The 22452-nt window shown below is 51.6% G+C and overlaps 9 protein-coding genes across 9 annotated transcripts; 4 read left to right on the forward strand and 5 right to left on the reverse strand.

The window, feature by feature from the left end:
• Positions 1-834: 834 nt before the first annotated feature.
• On the reverse strand, positions 835-3439 carry J4E83_005985 (uncharacterized protein; the record flags this gene model as incomplete). The annotated part of the gene is made up of 2 exons (XM_049332900.1): positions 835-2273; positions 2320-3439. 2 exons carry the CDS (start codon positions 3437-3439, stop codon positions 835-837), a joined length of 2559 nt encoding a protein of 852 aa, XP_049188142.1.
• Positions 3440-4039: 600 nt separating this feature from the next.
• Positions 4040-5138, reverse strand: J4E83_005986 (uncharacterized protein; the record flags this gene model as incomplete). Its single annotated transcript, XM_049332901.1, has 2 exons — positions 4040-4969; positions 5025-5138. 2 exons carry the CDS (start codon positions 5136-5138, stop codon positions 4040-4042), a joined length of 1044 nt encoding a protein of 347 aa, XP_049188143.1.
• A 270-nt stretch (positions 5139-5408) lies between these two features.
• On the forward strand, positions 5409-7403 carry J4E83_005987 (uncharacterized protein; the record flags this gene model as incomplete). The annotated part of the gene is made up of 2 exons (XM_049332902.1): positions 5409-5509; positions 5561-7403. 2 exons carry the CDS (start codon positions 5409-5411, stop codon positions 7401-7403), a joined length of 1944 nt encoding a protein of 647 aa, XP_049188144.1.
• A 173-nt stretch (positions 7404-7576) lies between these two features.
• J4E83_005988 (uncharacterized protein) lies at positions 7577-7984 on the reverse strand (the record flags this gene model as incomplete). Its single annotated transcript, XM_049332903.1, has 1 exon — positions 7577-7984. The coding sequence occupies one exon, from the start codon at positions 7982-7984 to the stop codon at positions 7577-7579; it is 408 nt and encodes a 135-aa protein (XP_049188145.1).
• A 3383-nt stretch (positions 7985-11367) lies between these two features.
• On the forward strand, positions 11368-12666 carry J4E83_005989 (uncharacterized protein; the record flags this gene model as incomplete). The annotated part of the gene is made up of 1 exon (XM_049332904.1): positions 11368-12666. One exon carries the CDS (start codon positions 11368-11370, stop codon positions 12664-12666), a length of 1299 nt encoding a protein of 432 aa, XP_049188146.1.
• Positions 12667-14434: 1768 nt separating this feature from the next.
• J4E83_005990 (uncharacterized protein) lies at positions 14435-14986 on the forward strand (the record flags this gene model as incomplete). The annotated part of the gene is made up of 1 exon (XM_049332905.1): positions 14435-14986. One exon carries the CDS (start codon positions 14435-14437, stop codon positions 14984-14986), a length of 552 nt encoding a protein of 183 aa, XP_049188147.1.
• A 656-nt stretch (positions 14987-15642) lies between these two features.
• Positions 15643-18608, reverse strand: J4E83_005991 (uncharacterized protein; the record flags this gene model as incomplete). The annotated part of the gene is made up of 2 exons (XM_049332906.1): positions 15643-17996; positions 18044-18608. 2 exons carry the CDS (start codon positions 18606-18608, stop codon positions 15643-15645), a joined length of 2919 nt encoding a protein of 972 aa, XP_049188148.1.
• A 510-nt stretch (positions 18609-19118) lies between these two features.
• On the forward strand, positions 19119-20594 carry J4E83_005992 (uncharacterized protein; the record flags this gene model as incomplete). Its single annotated transcript, XM_049332907.1, is given in 3 exon segments — positions 19119-19196; positions 19213-19412; positions 19460-20594. 3 exon segments carry the CDS (start codon positions 19119-19121, stop codon positions 20592-20594), a joined length of 1413 nt encoding a protein of 470 aa, XP_049188149.1.
• Positions 20595-20835: 241 nt separating this feature from the next.
• Positions 20836-21189, reverse strand: J4E83_005993 (uncharacterized protein; the record flags this gene model as incomplete). The annotated part of the gene is made up of 2 exons (XM_049332908.1): positions 20836-21051; positions 21103-21189. The coding sequence occupies 2 exons, from the start codon at positions 21187-21189 to the stop codon at positions 20836-20838; spliced, it is 303 nt and encodes a 100-aa protein (XP_049188150.1).
• Between the last annotated feature and the right edge of the window lie 1263 nt (positions 21190-22452).

A 22452-nucleotide genomic window follows, 5' to 3' on the forward strand; every position in this document is an offset into this window, starting at 1 on the left:
GAGAGAGAATCATGGCGTTGTATGATTTCCAGTAGTATCCTGCCGCAGGTCCAGAGTCCATGATGATACCGGTGACGGGTAAGGGCGTGGAGGTCTGAGCACGGAGAGCGAGGAGGAGGGCGGTAGCGGAGATGGGGCCGCCGTTTGAGAAGGTGTGGATGAGGATTTTGGTGGTGTTTGCTGTTGGAGATGGTGTGTAAGTGCAGTCACTCAGTACAGAGCGCACGACTTCGACGGCTGGTATGATGGCTTTGTGTTGTGCTGGGTAGGAGCTTGTAACTGATGTTACGTCGCTTTGGATGAGTAGGATTTTGGCATTGGGTGCGATAGTACGGTAGGCCGCGATGTATTTGTCGATGTGTTTTCGGGCAGCGCCGAGCCATGTGCATAGGATGATGAGTTCGCCAGTGACGTGTGATGGTGGGGTATAGAGAGATATCCGCGGTCCGAGTTTAGAGAAGGATGGGGGCGGTGATGTGGGTGTAGGGTGCGTTGCTAATAACATGATGGATGAGTTGAAGTCAGCAAGATGGTTGGTGTTTTTGTCACAGCGCCTGCTTCGACTGATCAATTTAAACTGGGATGTAGAAAGATTTTCCTGAACTTGGTTGAAGACATGACTTTATATCGTTACGCGCGTAACGCGTTCACTAATCCAGCTTATCATCCGAGGCTTGAGAAGCGTGTCTTGGTTCTTTGAAAGCCAAGCTGGTGCCTTACATGTAAGCCGTCATACAAGGAACGTGCATAATCCAGGCGTACCATCTAACGACCACTAGACAGGTTAGGCGGACCTTGCGAGCTATCAGGAAGATGTGATTGGTCCATGCGCCCTTACATCAACCCATAATCGAAGTCGTCCATAGGCAGCGGCTCTACCATGCTGAGTTCTCCAAACTCGCTACTAACTTCTTCGGCATCATAGTCGAAGTCTTCAAACTCATCATCATGCTCGTCATCAATACTCTTGTCCTTAGCAGCATCACTGCCTTCCAAGACAAGAACCTCAGTAACAGCGACTTCGGTCCCTTTCTTCTGCAGCCGGACAGCCGAGTTCTCGGGGCTTGATAGATCGTGTGGCTCTGGGAACGATCTCGTAGTGGTATCAGGAAAGCTCTTGGGTTCTTCCATAGATGTTTTAGGCAGAGCCGGGGTGGATGATTCGACGTTCGAAGAGGGTTGCTCAGTCGCGGATACACCAGTGGAGGTGAAGGAAAGACCAGACAGATCGCTGTTGGACGCTGGAGCTTTGGCAGGCTCTGGCTCTGTAAGATCTATCAGAGAGTTCGAAGAGTCGTGAGCCGTAGCAACCGGTCGACTTCGGGGCTGAGGCCTGGCGACAGACTCTTTTGTTTGCTCAGTCGTTGCCTTACGCTTAGCCTCCTTTTGAGCCTCTTTCTTTCGCCTTTCCGCCTCTTCGAGAGCGCGTTCTTGTTCAGCTATCTTATTAAAGTCCACATCACCGAGTCCAACTTTGACCAGTATCGTACCGACCAAGTACCGATACTGGTCGTGGCCACTGACAAGCTTGCTTACATCGATATTCTCCACGCCATGGACATTTTCGATCTTTTGTAGACCAGCGACACCTACCTGAAGTTTGGCTGACCGATAGAGAAAGCCGAGTACATAATCTTCCGTGCTGTGAACATTGACAACGCGTCCCGCGACAACTGATCGTATTTGCCTCCAACGCTTGCTGTTGGCAGGAGCAGGTGTACCCATGAGAACAGCTGACTCTACAAGACCGAACGCATGTTGTTCCGCAAGCTCGATCAGACATGCGTATACGACACGTGCACCTACTGAGTAGCCCGTAAGAGTGACAGGTCGCTTCCCTTGTACGCCATCGATGAGAGCATGCGCAAGAACCTTGCCAGCCTTGTCGGCTCGTGCGAGTGCAACAAGAAAGGGGTTGTCCAAGACGCTGGCAGCTTTGACGAGACCAAGAGGCCACAGACCTGCGTACAAAGCGCCAAGAAGCGTGCGACTGACAACAGTGTAGGTGACGCCGTCGAAGGCATATCCAAAGAGTACGTCGTTGAGGGAGTTGCCGAGACGCAGCATGGCATCAAGCTCGAAACGCAATGCGAATGGCTCAGTTGTACCGGAGTCGACCACCTCCCAAGGCTTGCTGACGTCGGATGGGGAGCTCAGCCAGCCGCTGACACCAATGGATACGCGTAACCGATGCTGTTCACGCTTCTGTGGGTCACGGGCATCTTGCTCGTCAGCCCAGTCGAGCTCGCGTTGATTCGTCGGCCGATCGGGATCTGGCATAGTTAGCTTCAAGCAAGACTTAATCTCTGCTTGACATACCCTGGACTGGGAGAAATTCGAAATCTTGAACCTCTTTTGCATACTGATCCATGAGGCGCCCTGTCATCTTCGCGCCGTAGGCTCCAAACAGTGATCCAACGAGCACCGAGCTGCCCGCCAATGCACCAAGATAAGTTGAAACGACTCCCAGGCCTAGTCCGCCCATGACAGTACCCAGACCTGCGGCTAGTAGAGGCGCAGCAAGACCACCAGTAACACCAATCAGGACCGCACCGCCCACAGTCGCGAGACCAACCTTCCAACGGCGAGATACTGCGTCATTTGACGCTTGGTTCTTGGCTGTCGCTTCGGCGTCCATCTGAGAGGCAGCCGTGGCTAGCAGACCTTGTGCAACCGACTTCTCATGCTCGCCCAGCAAATCAGCCTCTAGTTTAAGACTGCTTGCCAGACGTAGCAACAAGATGCGCGAATATGCCGAGTATTGCTCCAAGCTCAGTAAGAGCAGCAGGAGGCAGTGTAAGACCAGCACACGCTTATCTTCCTCAAGAGCTAGCAGTCTAGTCTCGATTACCTCATAGTGTCCGTGTCTTGTGTTCTTGGGTCGTGTGGGAGCCGCGTTTGCGAAGGGATCGAGGTCGTCGAAATCGATAAGCGAAGAGATGCCCTGGTTTTGCCTGTCGGCTTGGTCCAGCAATTGCTTCCGCTTTGCTTTCGCCTGCCGGACAGTCTCACCCCGTACAGAGAGGACGTCGCATATACGATGCATAACGCTCGCCCGCCATTTGTCAAAAAAGGTCAAGGTGCTCCGTCGCAAAGCCTGCATTTGTGTGGACTCATGTTCTTGTGATGATTGCCTAGTGGGAGGCGCTGGTTTGGTGGTCTGTCTCGGCTGGTCGAAGCTCATGAGATCTGGTGCCTGATTTCCAGTCTTGGGTGCGGGCGACCGAGTCGCAATGGAGGGTTTCGGTTCGGGGTTGCTGTATGGCTCAAAGGTGGCCGTGAGGTCGTTTCGCATGGCATCGATACTGAGGAGGACGAGAAGTGCCAGTTCGACGCGTAGGGTGGGTGTCTCGAGGACCGAGGTCAGCGAAGCGCCTTCGTCTTTGCTTGCTCTCTCTGGAGCATTACCAGATATTGCACTGGCAAAGTTGGAAAACATGCTGGCCCAGTAAAGTACTAAAGACCAGAAGACGAAAGAGTACTTCCAGTAGGGTCGCTTACACGGGACGGGGCATCGTTAACCACGCCACTTTGATTGACAGGGCGCCTGAGTCGCAGAATCCGGCCCCCATATTGTCAGGTACCACCATCCTTCAGATTGCGCTTAGCGCAAAGATAAGAATAGATCATAGTACCCGTCAGGTGCACGGGTATGAGTACGCGAGAACGAGAGGCATGCGTGTTGTCGTTCTAGTAGTGGTGGGACAAAAGGTTCGTGGTTGCAGACGCGACGCGGCGTCACTGGATCTCGCGACAGGGTGGTGGGATGGCTCGCTCCACTTTGGCCGGCCCGCGCCTAGCGCGATTCGTCCACGTGTATGCCATTGGATGTGCAAGTTCCTTCATCACCCACGCCTCCAATGGCATCTGCGCTGGTGGTTCACTGCAAGCTGTTGTATTTTACTTTATATGTGTCAATGGCATTTTAGTTGATCGATGCGACAATTTGTTGCGAGCCACATGGAAAGTTCGGACAGACCGTTTAGATTCTGTGGACACCCGAGGTGTTTCTCCACCTATGGTATAATTAGTCTTCAGCTCACTTGCTCCTCTTGTAGATCTTCTGGAGGAAAACCTCGAAGACGACCTTCTTCAAGCCCTCGCTCTCATCAACCTTGTCGATCTTCGCCCTCAGCTCGGTAACGCGCTCCTCTTCCCACTGCTCGTAAAACTCCTTCAACTTAAGCTCGTGGTACAGCTCCTTGACCTTGGCCTCCTTCTGCGAGTCCTTCTGACCGTAGTTCTCCTCTAGCACCTTTCGTTGCTCGGGAGTGACCTTCTTCAGGGCCTGGTTGATCAGCCATGAGCACTTGTTGTCCATGATGTCGGTGCCAATCTTGCCGAGAACAGTTGGGTCAGCAAATGCATCGAGGTAGTCGTCTTGTGCTTGGAAGTATTCGCCCATGGGAATGAGAATGTCTTCTGCGGTCTGAAGGTTCTTTGGTGTAGCTGCACCGGCATAGTAGAGCGCCAGCGCGACTGGGAGGTAGAAAGAGTAGTAGGCAGTCTTGTAGATGACAATGAAGGTGAACTTGTCGAGACTGAAGTTGTCAAGGTTGACATCGTCTTCGGGTGCAGTCAACAGATCACATAATTGACCGCATTCGGTCTGGAATGTGACCTCATGGAACAACTCCATCATGTCGACGTAGCTCTTCTCCTGACGGAAGTGCTTCTTGAGAAGCACGTAAATGGCCGACTCCAGCATGAAGGCGTCGTTGATGGCGATCATGCCGACCTTGGGTGCAAGGTACCAGCAGGGATTGCCACGACGGGTCTTTGAAGAGTCCATGATATCGTCCGAAACCAGGAAGAAAGCCTGGAGGAGTTCGATCATCCATCCGAGCAGGGCAGCACGGAAGTACTCTTCTGATGATGGGTCAAGAGACTTGTTCTGCAGAATTGAAGTGGTGTCGATAACAGACATGCCACGGTTGCATTTTCCGCCGACAGTGTTGTAGTCCAGCGACTATGGGACATGGTGAGCGAGCTGGACCCTGGACGCGTTCTCGGGATATATCTACCTTGGTGAACCAATCAAGAGACTGCTGGGGCAGCTTGTATGATTTGCAGTGCTCCTGCAGGTCGGCCACAATGCGCGGCCATACGCTCTCGAATTCTTTGAGTGTGGTGGGCATCTTGAACGCAGTGAATTGGGTATCTTTGCAGAGCAGTGTTCAAGATAGAGGGGCAGTAGCAGATGTAGGGGTGCGGGCGGTGAAGGGGCTAATTTCCGCGGCGCAGCGGCGCAACCTTTAACCGCTCGCCGGGCCATTGTTTGTGCCCCACCCTACCACGACAGGAAGCTCCCCATCAACACGCGCATCGGCGTCAGCGACATCACGCGATAGAGCCCTGAACCATGATCTGAAGCGCGCAAACAGTAATCTCTTCCTGATAGCGACGCGATGGGAACTCTATCGCCGGCCGACGAGGCCCAACTCAAGGCCCAGCTCCAGGACGCCGTCATCGGCTGCACGGAGCGCTGTCTCTATCACTCGGCGAAATGGTGAGTACCAATGGTTACGTAGACTGACTTTTGCATGCTGATATTGACAAGGGCCGCAGAATTACTCGATTCGCTCCCATCGGCCGATGACGAAGGCTCGGACACCGACGTCGACTCCCCCATGTCGGATGCGCAACCGCCGCAGACACCCAAACTCGTACGCAAAGACCCCATCGAAGCACGTCTAGAAGCACGTGAGACGCACAAGTTTCTCCTCGCCAAGACATACTTCGACTGCCGCGAGTATGATCGATGCGCCGCCGTCTTCCTGCCTGGCCCTCTGCCCAAGGGCGCCTCACAGGCACCTGCTACGCCTACAGCAAAGGCGAAGCAAGGCGCCAAGGGGAAGGCGAAGATGGTCACGCCATCCAAGTCCAAGCTGTCCAACGATACAATGAAGGGCATCAGTCAGAAGGCGCTGTTCCTTGCCCTCTATGCCAAATACATAGCTGGGGAGAAGCGCATGAACGAGGACAGCGAGATGATTCTCGGCCCTCAAGATGGAGGCGTCACCTTGAACAAGGAGTTGCCCACAGTATCTGCTGTTCTTGAAGAGTGGTTCAAAGACATGCCCAACAGCGGGCGGCAACCGCAGGGCTGGCTGGAGTACCTATACGGCATGGTTCTGGCCAAGGGAAAGAACGAGCAGCTTGCCATCGACTATCTGATCAAGAGTGTTCACCAATACACATACAACTGGGGTGCGTGGCAGGAGCTACAAGCTCTACTGACCACCATGGAAGAGCTCAATGGCATCGTCACACGCCTACCGCAAAACCTCATGACTTTCATCTTCCATGTTACGTCATCTCAGGAGCTCTACGTGGTCAACGAACAGATTCATACTTCGCTGTCGCAAATACTGACCATTTTCCCGTCATCGGCCTTCCTAAAGACCCAACGGGCATTGCTCCACTACCACAACAAAGACTTCGACGACGCCGAACAGATCTTTTCCGACTTGCTCGTATCAGATCCACACCGGGTCGATCATCTTGACAATTACTCCAATATCTTGTATGTCATGGGTATGCGACCCAAGCTTGCCTTTTTGGCACAGCTCGCCACAGCGACCGACAAATTCCGACCAGAGACATGTTGCGTGGTAGGAAACTACTACTCGCTCAAGTCGGAGCATGAGAAGGCCGTCATGTACTTCCGGCGAGCTCTGACTCTAGACCGGACCTTCCTTTCCGCTTGGACGCTCATGGGCCACGAGTTCGTGGAAATGAAGAACACCCACGCCGCTATTGAATCATATCGTCGCGCCGTCGACGTCAACAGGAAAGACTATCGCGCCTGGTATGGACTTGGTCAGACATACGAAATGCTGGAGATGCACTCATACGCTCTTTTCTATCACCAACGCGCTGCTGCCCTGCGACCCTACGATCCAAAGCTATGGATGGCGGTTGGCCAATGTTTCGGCAAAGTGGGCAAGATCATGAATGGCATTCGATCATACAAACGCGCATTAGTCGCAGGCTCATACTATGATGCCGGCGTTGGTGCCTCTTTCGGGAGTAGTGAGGTCACTGGTCTTGGTGGAGGTATCCTCGATCCCGAAGTACTCTACCAGATCGCCCTGCTGTACGAGAGGATAAACAACATGAACGAATGCGCTGCATACATGGAACTGGTGCTTGCACAAGAAGAAGGGCCAGACTACGAAGAAGTGGGCTCTGAAGCTGCCGGTGGTGTCGGCGTCACTGCAACGACAAGCAAAGCCCGACTTTGGCTCGCTCGGTGGGAGTACATGCGCGGCATGTACCAACGGGCCATGGAACTGGCGAACGAGCTCTGCCAAGACGGCGTAGAAGTAGAAGATGCTAAAGCACTAGTGAGAGACATCAGAGCGCGCATGGAGCGCGGCGGAGGAGACGCGGAAGATTGATTTGACACAGCGTCTCGAAAGTTTGGGCATTTGCAGGCGTACAGGTATGATACCCAAGCAATACTGGATCGCAACATGTATCATATACATTACTACTTGATAGCGCATTGCAGGATCTCGATCCATTTCCAGTTCATCACTGAATCAGTGCTTGGTACCGTGAACGTGATCGCCTACTTGCCGTACAGATGCGCAGTCCTACCCTCACCCCACCGCGGGTTTCCACCACTTTCCTTCTCCCAGCGCTTATCTTCATCTTCCATCTCCCGCATCCGCGCACCTCCGTCCTTCTTCTTGATCCAGGGTTCCGTGTTACCGTCTTTGCCCTCCGCACTTGCGATCTTGCGACTGGCTTCTGCTAGAGCTAGGTCTTCGATCTCTCGCATCCGCAGCTCGGCAGTGATGTAGTTGAGCGTTCGCTGCATGTCGCGTGCATCGTGGCCGCGGCAGTCTAGAATGTAGAGTTGGTGTGTTATGGAGGCTTGGGCAGAGATGAGAGATGGAGTGGGTGAGAGGCGGATGGTGGTGGGTGCCCAGGGGTGGGGATGAGAGAAGGCGTTCAGAGTTGGGGAGGTTGACATTGTGTTCAGTTGGTAATGCTGTGTTGTTATGTTATCGAGATAGTCCTAGGCTGTGGACTTTGACTTATAGAGGTAGATCTAGGACGGGGATTGGGGATGTGGGTGAGGGAGAGTGGGGATTGGGTTGGGTACGTTAGTTGCGAAATTGTGAAGGCTCGCTGACGTGACAGGAACACCTCAACTTCTGTGTTGTTCCACGCACAACGTTTCTGCCGACTATTGTGAAGAGGCATCGAACATTCGGATATCATGTTCGCAAACACGGTTCCGAGAGATGGTGTATGCACCGTTGGCAAAGACAACTCATGGCGTTCCCTTGATCGTATCCGTCGTCAGTGAACTAGGTCTCCTGTCACAGAAGGCTAGTGCGCAACAGCTGCGTGTTCGCGGCTTTCCAAGACCGTGATACAATCTGTACGCTACCAAGTACATAAGGTTTGTTTCCCAACCCTTCTTTTGACTATACTCATCACCAGCATCAGCAAAACCTCGCCAACGACAGATCGACACGATAAGAAAACCCACCGCAATACCGCATAATACCGAGACCGTCTACGCGTACCTTGCTTATCATGCCTTTTGGAATGGCATTCTCATATAGGCATGCTCCTAACTTTTGCGGAATGGATGACTATCCTGAGCATCCTTGGCCCCTGGATTGGATCGAGAGGCAGAGTCTGGACTACCTTCTTCAGACACACAACAACATGTACAGAGAACTGCAGAAGTTCCCGGAAAGAAGTAACGTTCGAGGCACGGCTAGTAGGATCGAAGAGTATCTCAGGACGCACGGCGCGGTGATGCTCGGAGAAGTGGGAGGGGGTGGTAACATCAACATGCAGATATCAGCGCCAGCACCAGCACCAGTCCAGGCGCAGATGCCAGCTCAACAGCCGCCTCAGCAGAATGTCGTCGTTCATCAGCAAGTAAAACAGCAGCCCGTCCAACAGCCTGCACAGCAGAATGTCATCTACCATCAACAAGTACAACAGCCACCAGTACAACAACCCGCGCAGCAGAATGTCATCTACCACCAGCAAGTACAGCCGCAGCTGCAGCAGAACGTGGTTTATCAGCAACTGCAACAACCTCAGGTGCTCAGCATTCCTGCTCCTGTGGCCACACTGACTATGACCTCTACACCGGTGCAAAATTTTGTGATTGGGGGAATTGTCACACCACGCATCGGGTATGTGAGAAGTCCTAGGAGCTTTGGAAGGCGAGGGTTCTTCGATTACGACAGTGATAGCGATTGAAGCTAATGGCTCCGGGCGATGATGGAGGATGAAGAACGCATGGGGGTGTGGGAAAGGAAGGAGGGATGATGATAACGATAGCAATGGCGGAGACATCCAATGATTAAGTAGTTGTAAATGATGCTGATTTTACATTCTGCTCTTATCTCATAGGTTAAATTATCACTGGATGCGCTGCAAAAGGCGGAATGTGAACAGGTCCGCTGCTATGCTAGATTCAGAGCCCGGTAGATGGAGTGTGCGTCAAGACTGTCACAAAGTAGATCTTCTCTGCAACGTGAGTAGGTTTTTATTGAGGATCGGTCACGGTCTCTACGTATCATGTAAACTAAGGTACGTCGGCACAAGGAGTTCTTTGTTCACAACCTTCACGATCTCATGTGAAGACTCAGTGGTGTCCCTGCGGAACGATACGATTCAGGTATCACATTTCCACAGCATGCTGGCAATCGACACATACTCAAGACCCCTGACTTCAATGTCAGTCTATCATAAAAGCCATCTCCGCAGTACCTCCTCTTTATACTAAACATTACCCTTCCTGATTATCTACGGTCCCATTCCCTCCAACTTTGAGCAAAGCCAACTTGTACCCATATTTCGAAGCACACAGAAATATCATCGAAAACGCTACTGAAATATGTTCAACACTATGCGATCACTCGGTGCTCCTTCTATGCACCTGTACCCACATCCTTGGGGGTATCTTCAACTGGATGTTTTCTCGGATGAAGACCTTGTTGGTCTCTACAATGAGATCGATGAGAAGCGAATGGGCGGGTTCATATCCGTATTTCAACAACCAGGCGTGAAGCAGACTCAGTCGAGAATTATGTCTACCCTTAACCGGAGGAACGGAGGCTTCATGGGCATATCACGCATCAGTCTGCACCAGCAAAGCTTAGGCTCATTCCCGAGTCTGTGGTCAGGACCCTCAATCACACAGACAGCGCCAATGCCGAATGCTACCATCCAGACCATTCCAGCTCCACAGCAAAACATAACTTTTGTACCCCCTCCAGCCCCAGCTCCTTTACCGTCCCCGGCAGCGCTGCCAGACAAACATATGATTCAAGAATTTGACGCTTATGGCAACTGCCTTGGAGTACGCCCCGAGACGGAGAAGGAGAAGGACGACAGAGAATATGCGGCTTGGAAGGCGGAGCATGGCGCCAAGTAGGAGGCGTCAGGCTACGTTGGGCGAACAGGGAAAGCACCTAGTTTAGAAAGAGGGCCGGATGAGCATGACGAAGTCGGAATTTGTTGCGCATATGGAGATGTTGAGGAACTGGTAGCTTGATCAAATGAACACGAAATCGATTCAGAGAAAGCGTGTCTGATGTGACCTATAGAATGTCATGCTGTTGTGCGCGTTCAGGCTGCTGTGGATCAACACGCTATGGCGCTGTCCAGCGATGGGCACTTACTTGCGCTGACATCGCCAGAAACTTTTACCATACAGAGCCGCTGTAGTAGAGATACATGGTACTAGATTCATATCCAGACGTGCTTGTTGCTATGATTATGGACGACTGTGGTGATGAGCGAGTGGACCTCGGGTTGCTTAGTAATGATGACATCATTGGCTATTGATCCTTCCGCGTTCTCAATTATGGGAAGGTTGCAAGTTCCTACACATCACGCTGATCTCACTCTGCCTTTGCTATCAACGACTGTGAATCTTTCGGGTTGATCATGCTTCACCACATTTTTTCCAAGATTGGGCGTGGCCCAAGAAGCCTGGTGCGTTACAGTGTCCACGACGTTTGCGGTAAACACGTACGAGGATGATCGAATCTTCACAGGCCGACGCTTGACATGCGTAACTATTGACATGTGGTGGGTATTGGAAGTCGCCCTTGGGATTCCATATTAAGCATCACACGAAGAGCGCACCCGCACGCAATACAAAGCCGTCCTTTTCTATGCGCATGCCCTCCCCATCGTATCTCCTGCATTTCTATCTATCATCATCGTACTCACATCAGTATCATATTCCGAATTGGCTTTTCAGCTTGCGACATGTTTACCCTCCGTATTTCAGGCCGATTTCGCCGTTCTGTGCTGACTCGCCGGCACCCGATTTCGATTTTTGCGTTGAGTGCTTACCCTGACGAGGAACTGGTCATGGCTTTTCATATCCTACTGGAAGAGATAGAAGTCCTACGACTGGAAGGCTTCTCGTTAGTGGCTGACGATATGATGATCACCGCTCAAAACATCGTGGATTTGGTGTTCTCAAGTCATGGCGGATGGGCTTTCCTCCAGCTTGGACAGCACCAGCAGTCCTTCCTCCAGCAGATGCAACAGAATTACTCTTTCAACTTGCCCCAACCAAACTTCTTCATCAATCAGCAGATACCACCACCAGCGATGATTGGCCAGGCTCCCACCCAGAATGTTGTAGTGCACTCGCATATAGCTTCAGCTCCCACCCAGAACGTTGTAGTGCACTCGCATGGAGCCCCAGCGCCCGCTCAAATCCAAGGGTCCTCCGAACAAGACAAAAACGAGCTCTATCTCGACCGACTCAACAAAGACAACAACCGCAACGAGAAGATGAAGAACAGATACGAGGATGAACTAGCCGTGAAGGAGCGAGCCAGGTTGGAAGCTGAAGCGAAGAAGACGATTGAGGCAGCGGAAGAGAAGGCTCGTAAGTTCAAGGAGGCCCAGGAAAGATTCGAAAGGAACAGGATTGAAAATAATTTGAAAGAGGACACAACACTGCGCATTGACGAAGCGAAGAGCATACAAGACGAGCTGGATCGTAAGACGCGTGAGATGACGGAGAGGACAGAGCAGGAAAAGATTGATGCTGCACGAAGGTTTGCGCAAACACGTCAGGAAGCAGCCGCAAAAAGGGAGCAGCAGAGGCGAGAGGAGGAGAGGCGAGATCAGGAGAGGCGAGATCAGGAGAGGCGAGATCAGGAGAGACGGGATCAGGAGAGGCGGGATCAAGAGAGACGGGATCAGGAGAGACAGCGACAGCTGGATGCCTCCAGAAACCGAACAAATGACTTGGATAGTCAATCATACAACCAGCAGCGCGTGCTACCGGAAAGGGAAAGACCACGGCGGTCCTCCCCGATCCCACAAAATCAGCTCGTTTCTGACGACGACGATGACGACTCCGACAGCGACGAAGAAAAGCGGAAAGACCCGTACGAACTCATTGGTCTGCCCGACAGAGGGCGCACACCAGTCAAAGACATCGAGACTACCCAAACAGTGTTGAACAAGATCCATCAGAAGACACTCGATACTGCGATGTCAGACTCCAAGAGACAACATGCTGAGAAACGTATGGTTGAGATCAAGTGGGCAGCGGCCATTCTCTTGGATGAAATGAACAAGAGGGCTTATGATGAGGCTGGTGCTATATTTCCTCACGAACAGCAAGCGTGGAGAAAGAAGAGTAAGTGAACCTTCCAAAATTTATGATACATAGGCTAATCGACACGAGTGTAGATGGCATCAGTGGTGCTGGCGGTTGGAAGTAAATCTCTGGGTAGGGTTCTACAAGTTTTTTTCTTGCCTGAGATAGCCATAGCCATGTTCCGTTTGTAAATGAAGCATTTCATCTGTAACATTACTTTGTGAACACGAATGCGCATCATCAGTATTGACGAATGGTTTGCTTGAGAATTTAGACGAAGCTGGTTGTTGTCGCCAATACCACAGCAAATATGATCGTTCTCACGCGAAGGACCATGACAGCCAACGAAGCCAGGCTATATCTATCAAGCGGTAACTGGCGTAAAGATGTTGACAGTGTTCGCGTGGACAGCTCTATAGTTTGTAGCCAGCGAAATGGAAGAACTCTGCATCATTCCAAGCTCAGAACAAAGATAGACGACCCATGCTTTTGGCAATATAACTGTGCCTTGCTGCACAGCACTTCTATCCCCTTTTCTATTACTCTCGCCTAATTTTCATACATCAGAATGTATCATATCGACATGAACAGCCCGCCAACAGCAAGTATTCGAGCAGACCCCGAGAGCCCTGCGTTACCTTCCGCGGCACTGGGCGCAACTCGCGGGGCTCGACAGAATGCGTACGAAGCAGAGTCACTGCTAGATTTTGATCACGATAGGGTCATAGTTGCTTCCTGGGGTCAATACCAGACATTGAATCAGATGCGCGCCTCACCATACTACACTTACATCCGACTACCCATGTCCTCAGACACCATGTTTGCACCTCCTCTATTTCCAGATCCTTCACCAAGTCGAGAATGTACTATAGTAAGACTATGTCCAGCCAGCTTTGAGAGTCGCGATATACATACTGATCAAGAACAGCCGGAACAGTATGTTACCCTCCACGCTGTTCATCCTATACCAACGCGATACCTACGTAGCCTCGCGCAAGATCAGTTGGAGTTTCTGTTCGGCTACTGGACTGAGAAGAGGATCCAGCCTGATGGTGAGCTTGCTAGACGGATGTGTGAGACGGTGGAGGCTATTGGACAGATTATGCATGAGGGAGAAGATGAAGTCCTGTGATTGTTTGGGTTATGTTGCGCATGGTTAAGGGCCCGTGTTATTATGTACCGTGTATCCTTAATTTAAGATTCCCTTGATTAGTTCGCTGTGAGCTTCAACCGCCCCTTGGCGCGTTCCTTCTATTCCTCCATACCTTTCGTGGGACAAACTATATGCAGCGACGAAATAGAAAGGCCATGCCTTGGATATACGTATCGCCAGTGAATAAGATCAGATTTTGTCAAATTCGTCAAAATAGATTGGCACTGTTCCCTTGATAGAGCACTGGTATGACGAGTAGCATCAGCAAGGAACGTGACAAATATTGGTTTGGTTTGGTTTGGTGAAGTAAACAGTGCCAAGCTTTTGTTGTCAAAAGACAACGGACATCGAGAGTCCGTCGAGGTAGCGTTGGTTGACTTGATCCAGACCAGGAAAGAGACGTACAATGTCAGCAAAGCCAGCTACCTTTCGCGAACACTTGTATTACATGGTGAGTTGTTGCCAACGGCAAGTGGTAGCGGCATGCCTATAAAGTCAATGGGAAGTCAACTTTCTGCTCAGCACAACCAGCATCCTCAATACTTCTTTGCACCAAGACTCATTACCATACTGCGAAGCGCATCAAAACACTGACATCAATCTTAAGTCCAAACACCATTACTACAACATCTTACAATATGAGCAACGAGCCCACCACACCGATGCCGACTCCTGGCCCCGAGACTCTCGCGCAGCCCTCGACCGCACGTCCCCTAGTCGAACTCCCGACTCGCCCTTCCGCGCGTGGTGCATCTAGTGGAGTTGCCCCGGGCACCGCGCCTGGCATGATCGCGCCCACTCGCCCCATGCAACTGCGGAAATTCGTCTCTCAAGACTTCGAGGAAGTCGTCACTTTGTGGAGCGGCTATACCACCCGTGATCTCGTCGTCGAGTCTCCCTTTTACACCAAGACGACCATCATAGTCGATCCTCGCGCAAAGGCCCAGTTCCCCGAGAAGAGCGACATCACCGAGCGAATCGTGCACGCCGTACACCCGATTCCTCGCAAGCAGGTTCAGAACCTGGGTCCAGTTTGTCTGCACAATCTAGGCGCGGGATTAGATGAGGAGCGATGGGATGTCAACAGGTCTCCTGAGTTCAACGATCGTGTGCAGGAAACTCTGGCTCGTATTGACGACGCTTTGGAGTTCATTTTCCGTGTTCATTTGCCTGGTACTCGGATTTTTAGCGGAAGACAGCCTTCTGTGTTGTAAGCTTGAGTGAGGATAAAGGTGGAAGTTGGTGGGGGGAGACCAGCAAAAGTGCTTGCTGCTGCTGCACAACAGCTCGATTGGCGGTATCATGTACTTGATAACAGATAGCTCTAGTGCACAAGCTGGAACCAATGACATATGGCTCAATTGACCTCTCAAGGCCTGAGTTTCGTGAGTAATTAGCCCGGACTGCTGTGATTGTTCGCAATAAGTGTCTACCTAGTGCATGCCGCACGCGCCGTGTGTACGCCAGCGCTGGAAAATCGAAAGTACTGGGTACGATCGTGAGATCTGCTTTTTCAGTAGATGGATCGGAATTTGCGGAGAGGAGTACCGGCAAATGTGTCCGTGATGGTACATAGTCTCGACAAACCGAGCAGTCGCGTTCACGCGTCACAGCCGCGATCCTTCTGAGCCTAGGTCCGCCGCTAGCGCATGCCATTACATGGGCCACCACCCCAATCTTGTGCGCGAGTTGATGCGAAAACTATAAATGTGCATAGGTAGAAATCGGTATCTAAACCATCTCCCACCATAAATCCGAGACGCCTTATCCTTATTGCCTGTACCAAAACACCCATCGCTGATGCATAGCCCCAAAACCCAGCACCCATCCAAGTCCATCCCATAGGTACCATTCCACCCATATACGCCATTCACAAATTGCCGATAACAACCATGAATCTCAATTTGCCATCCGTCTTCTTGCTTGCAGCTGGGTTGGCACCAGCCAGGGTATCATCTCCGCCGTTATTGATCGTGATTTCGTCCAGCATCAAAGTGCTGCTCTTCCATCCCCAGCTCTGACTGAAATTGAAGCGGTCAGGCGCGCTTTCATAGATGCTGAGCATCCTTCCACCCTTGGAGGGGCTGTAGATCTTAAAGTAGGTTTTTATTGTGGGGCGGCCGTCGACATAGGGAGGAAGTGCAGGCATGACGGCTCGCGTTTTGCGCTGAACTCTAGAGGCGAGAGAGGGGTTGATGTAGGCGGCGGCGTCTGACTCGTCGTCGTCATCGGATGGGTCTGAGTCGTGTTCGGATGGCGAGTAGGGAGCGTTAGCGAAGGAGGGAGAGTCTATGGTATCGCCGTCTTGGGGTGGTGAAGAGGCCAGATTCTGGAAGCCCCATTGTGGGATACCGCGAGTGGGTAGACGACTACGATGGCGACCAAGACTGCCGCTAGAGAAGAGTGGGTTGCGCAGTCCCAGAGAGCCGAGAGCAGGGTCGGGATCTCCACCACTGCCAGAGGTATCCTCTTCAGCAGCAGGATCCATGAACGGAACTCGGGTGCTGCGCCGCCGATCACGTCGGTCACTACGCATGAGCATCTCGCGCTCTAGCTGGCCGATACGCTCATCAACCGAGCCGTTGTTCTGTTGGCTGAGACCACTGACATGTCCAGCCTCATCTACCTCTCGCTCCTTGGCACGGTGGAGATATACACCCAACTGGATATTCTTGGCAGAGCGAACTTTCTGAATGTAGATGTTCCACAGAGAGCCTGCGTAGGATACCGTCCTCGAATAGACGCGCTTCTTCTCTTTGAGAAATCGTGGATTAGGAAACTCAGCCGAGAAGCGGAATGGAGGAAATTCGGTGTAAGCGATTGGTTTTGGCTGACCAGCGTTGCCGCCACCAGCAGAGATTGGGCGTTGTGCAAAGTCCATGCGAGTATTTGGGTTCGTCAACGTCGACGGAGTAGATGCAAAGTCGGTGGCCCATTGCGCATCCTCTGGCTGTATTGTGGCTGAAAGACGTGAAGCATGGCGCTGGAAAGAGTTGGATGTCGTGACAACAGGATCCGCACCGTTTCCCAAGACAATGTTGCAGTCCGAGCTTGGGATCCAAAACTTCCGTGGCTTGCCATTGCCGTCCCAACTATCCGACTCGATGTCGCCTTCGTCGATAGGATCCGCCAACTCTTTTTGCTTTCCTTTGTTAGTGAGCTCGCTTCCAGTCTTCGTCGCCACATTCGCGTCTTCGGGGTCTGGGGTTGATTGACATAGACCCAGCTCCTGAGCAGACTCATCGGTGTTGAGCACCCTCTGGCGAAGAGCCAGTTGCTGCCATAGCGCATTGGAGATGACCCTTTCAGGCATCACTGGTAGGCCAAATACGTCGCGAGCGTTCCGGATAAACTCAAGCTGCTCGTATTCCATGTGAATGTAGTGGATGCCCTCGTCTAGCAACACGAGTATGCGCTCAATGTCGGGCAGCGTGTAGAGAGCAAGCCAGTCAGCTTGCGCGTCGGATGAGGAATGCGCCGTTGTCAGGGCATTCTGTCGATAAACACCGTCGAAGCGAACTGCCATGAGACGAAGGGAGTTGGGTGCTTGTGGGATGGGTCTCTGTCCTCGCTGGATAAGCCCAGCCTCGATGGCTGCTTGACGTAGCCGGCGGTCGAGAAGACGCTTGGAAAGTACCCAGCGGTCCCACTCGCTATCCACGAAGAACCCGTCAGACCCTACTAGCTCACGAACTATGTCGCCGGGCATATCGTCCCAGTATTTGAGAGGCATTTCCCAGCCGTTCCTGCTTAGCATCGCCTTGGCCGACTCAAGTATGCGGTCTCCAGATCGGCCATAGTAGTTGGAGGTGACTAAGCGGATGAGGTAGGCCAGCGTCTCCGGTGCCATCTGCCGCAGTATGGATTCGATCGCAGAGTCGATGAGGTCCTGCATCTCTAGCCAGCAGCCAGTCGCGAAGAGACCAATGGCTTCAGCATCTAGCTCTTTCGAGATATCGACACCATAGAGTTTGCGTATAGCCAGCTCGAACGAAGCCTGCGTAATGCTGGAATCGATCTCTTCCGGGTGTAGTTTGACTTCCTTGGACCGGCTTTCGAGCCATGGCTCAGAGAGGGCGGTCGTGAAGAAGGGTGCGCGATCGAGGATGAGGCGGTGCAGAGGATATCGCTGGCCAAAGGCGATGATGGTAATGTCCGAGTGTCGTCCTTCGAGCAGCCCGCGGGTGTAAAGGTGGTCAGGCAGAGGTATGGCTTCGCCTGAAACTGACAATGTTAGCCTGTACACACGAGAATCTCATAGTAAGACTCACCTCGCAAATACAATGGTCCCGTCGCGTTGTTGTAGGAAGGTGCCCTAGTTCCAGGCATGGCTGCGCTCTCGCTGAACAACCTACTAATGTCGGTGCGAACAGAGTGCTCTGTACGCATCAGGTCCAACGTCGTGCGCCTTTTGCCTTGTTCTTCCAACGGGGTGTTTGGATCATCGGCGCTCTTTTGGGCTTGGTCTATCCGGGTTTGCAGCTGAACTATGGGCGGTCGTTCCTCTTGACCGTGAGCTCTGGACGCACGCGATGTCATGCTGGAGTAGTTGGCCAGTGACGGCATCGAGCGCGAGTAGCTGAGAGACCTCGAGTGGCTCACGTGTGCCCTGGGACTGTCGGGGACGTCGGACGGCGCAGATGGTGGTATGGCGGGTACGTTGGGCGAGAAGAGGCTGACGTATGGGGTACTACTCGAGCCTGCGCCGCCCTCTGTACGCTCTCCCTCGCCCAACGGCCATGTTTCGTTGCGCTCTAATCCACCAATCTGCGGCTCATTCTCATGATCGAGGTTGTTGTTCCCGTGACCTGTGGGTGGTTGATGGGCGGGATCCATGCTATGCTATAAGCTGCTTTGGAAGTACATGGGGCGTGGTGGTCGACGACGGCTGGGTATGCGACCGGGGCGGGTGGGGTAACGCAGTGCACGCCGGGTCTAATAACACGGGATGGTCACGTACGCGATAGAGAGACGGTGAAAGTCATATAGGAGAAGGGAAGATAGCGGTCGCAAAATACGGTGGAGGCTGGGCGCATCACGCTGCCAGCACGGCAGACGCCAAATGGCGATCTTCACTAGGAGGGGTCCGGTGATGCAGTTGCGAACCTGCGGAGTGGGTCGTCGCTTCCGCCTGTCAACGGGCGTGGATATGCAGGGTTCGTTCTTGGCGCGCCGCCGCGCCGTCGAACCACCGAAGAGTCAAAGTCGATGATGTAGACACTTGCTGCCCTTGAAACTTCCTCCTTCCTCCCCAGATGTCGCTGTAATGGCTTCAATATTCCAGGCATTTCCGCAGCTACGGACTGCTGCTCCACGCCTTTCACGACGCCTCTTTGTATGCAGGCCATGCCTCAATTCGCCGATTCGAGCCGCCGTCTCCGCTTCACGATCTTCATCCCGACCCTCCGTCCTGCAATCGGTGAGGTGGAAATCCACCCAGCCTCTCCGCAGTACCGCGACCATCGAGGGACCGAATGCGGGAAGGGCGATACTCGCGGAAGCTGCGACCACGACTGAGAGCCAGTCGAGCAGCTTCCCCAAGACAACCTCCAAGAGCGTCGCATACTGGCTGCTGGGCAGTGCTGCGAGCGTTTTCGGTATAGTCGTGTTTGGTGGTCTGACTCGTCTCACAGAGTCTGGGTAGGCACCGACGTCACCTCTTCCACCGCACCTGCTAAGTTGAACAGGCTGAGCATCACGGAATGGCGCCCTGTCACCGGCTCCCTCTGGCCCATGAGCCAGGCCGAATGGGACAGCGAGTTCACCAAATACAAGGCATCACCTGAGTTTGCCCAGCTCAACTCGAGTATGGACATGGCCGACTTCAAGCAAATCTACTTTATGGAATGGGCTCATCGGCTCTGGGGCCGCGTCATTGGCATCACGATGCTCGTACCAACTGCATACTTCATCGCACGTCGCAGGGTAGCACCCTCAATGGCCTGGAAGCTCGTCGGTATCTGCGGCATGGTCGGCTTCCAGGGTGTGATCGGCTGGTGGATGGTCAAGAGTGGGCTCAAGGACGACCTCTTTGAGCCTGGTAGCCACCCCCGTGTTAGCCAGTACCGCCTGACTGCCCATCTGGGCGCTGCATTCACCGTCTATTGCTCAATGGTATACACTGGTCTTTCTATCCTCAAGGAGAACCGCATGCTGGCCGACCCAGTCAAGGCGGCAGAGACCATCAAGACTCTGCAGCACCCTGCACTCCGCATCTTCAGACGCTCTGTCTTCGGTCTTACTCTTCTGGTCTTCACTACTGCCATGTCAGGTGCCCTTGTCGCTGGTCTCGATGCCGGTCTCATCTACAACGAGTTCCCGTGGATGGGTATGGGTCTCACTCCACCCAGGAAAGAACTATTCGACCCCTTCTACAGCCACGTCCCAGACCAATCAGACCTGTGGTGGCGCAACATGCTCGAGAATCCGTCTCTCGTTCAGCTTGACCACCGCATGCTCGCAACAACTACCTTCACTGCCATCATGAGTCTCTTCGCATACACTCGCTTCGGCAAGGGTGTGCGGACTAAGCTTACCAAGGATGCCCACAAGGGCGTCCAAGGCATGGTCCATCTCGTCACTCTCCAGGTCACCCTCGGCATCAGCACGCTGATCTACATGGTCCCTACGTGGTTGGCTTCCGCACATCAAGCTGGAGCTCTTGCTTTGCTGACTGGAGCGGTCGTTCTCTGCAGCAGAATTACCATGCCACGTCGCGCTATCCTTCGCCAGATCATGAAGCCGCAGAGCGCGGGATCCCACACTGCTCCTCATATGAGGTCACGACTCGAGGCCGCCAAGGTTGCCGAGAAGTCATTGTAGTATACATCACCACCTTGTACGATATGTAGGTTCGCACATCATATAGACTATATCACCTTTCCTTGGTTTTACGTTCACTTTCTCATTCGCTTGTCTTTTGTCTCTTGACCGCAATGCATGCGGATGCTTGATATAGACATCAATCCATCGCATTGATCAAAGGTGAGTATGATGACTGATACCAAGTACTCGATGGTGTAGGAGCGCAGTCACATCGTCCCAGTTGGAATGCCAATGAGGACTAGTGCACCTTGTGCTCTGCCTTCTCCGTCGTGTGTCCGGCCTTATTACCGCTGGACACACTACCCGTCTCCACCATAGTCGCAGGATCGGTGCCAACCGCTTGTTCCCATCCCTCCTTTGCGATACGTCGGCTTCGCTTTACGACATCGCCTTCGTAAAATAGCCAGTCGACCTCTTCCAGCGTAAGATTAGCAGTCTCGGGATAGCAGAAATACTACACAACACGTTAGCGAATGGAGGTTCCAATATCTTTTCGAATACATACGATCAGCGGTATGAACGCAAAATTCAGTGCCATGAAGATAAGGTAACCCTTCCACGCCAAGCTATCGAGAAGCGTAGGCGTGACCATAACGACGAAGAAGTTCCAAATCCAGTTTGCTGAGATCCCGACAGCTGTCCCTTTCGCTCGTACATGTAGCGGTAGGATCTCGGGTACATAGACCCAAGGAATACAGTTCATTGTCATACCAAACGCCAGCATGTACTACAATTCGTCAGCTTCTAACTTCCCACGCAACGGGTAATTTTGCTTGCCGTAAAGAAGAAAGCGACACTAGCGGAAGCAGTGGCTTGTGATACGTCGCCTCCTTCGGACCGGAAACTCAAGAGGATGGCTATCATCATCATGGAGAATCCGAGCCCGAGAGAGCCCCACATCATGGGTTTCCGCCGACCGGTGCGGTCCAGTGTGAAGGTCGGGAACAGAGAGCCGATGGGGAACATTAGGTTGATAACGCCTCCCATAAGGAGAGCGAGATTTCTGTCGAGGCCGACGTTGTCTTCTAGGACGGAGGTGATGTAGTTATTAGATAAAACTAGAAGCTTCTAGTTAGAGAGTAGGTTTGTGTTATAGCAAATATAAACACTACTTCTTAGGTATATAAAGAGAGTAGGGCTTTACTCTACTCTATTATTTTATTTTACATTAATTTATTAAGTTTAACAGGTTATAAGCCTAGAAGTTTCTACTACACTAATTATACCTAACAGAAACTCTCTTAACAAGGTTACTACTAACCTTACTATTAAAGACGTGTTCTTATACAAGATTACTAAGCTTATTAGATAAACTAACTTTACTAAATAGAAATAAGATATTAAGATTATTACCTAATACCTTAACCTCTAGAATATTCTTAATAGTAATAACATAAATATTAATAAATCTAATATTCTTATATACCTACAAGCTATATATAAGAAAGTTAAACTTAATACTTAACTTACTCTAGATAAGTATAGAAACTTTATTATAGAAGCAGAGGTTAATAAGAATAACTCTAAGTTCTACTAGAATATTATAATTAAAGAAGCTAAGAAGTAATATAAGAGTGCTCTATATAACTATAATAAACGTAATAAGAAAACTAATTAAGTACTTATACTTCTTAGACTCTATATCTTAGACTCTATCTAATTAGTCTTAAATAAGTACACTAATTCTATAGACGTCTAGACATACCTTAAGAAATAATATTAACTTAGTAACTACTAAAATAAGTAAATTCTTTATAAGACTATTAAATTACTCTATCTAAAGAACTGTAAAGACTTTAATAACTTCTTTAGTTAGCTAGAAGAGAATATTATCTATCTTTAAGAACTAGAGAGT

Source organism: Alternaria metachromatica, assembly GCF_023757995.1.
Source record: "Alternaria metachromatica strain BMP 0045 chromosome Unknown scaffold_12, whole genome shotgun sequence".
Classification (NCBI taxonomy): domain Eukaryota; kingdom Fungi; phylum Ascomycota; class Dothideomycetes; order Pleosporales; family Pleosporaceae; genus Alternaria; species Alternaria metachromatica.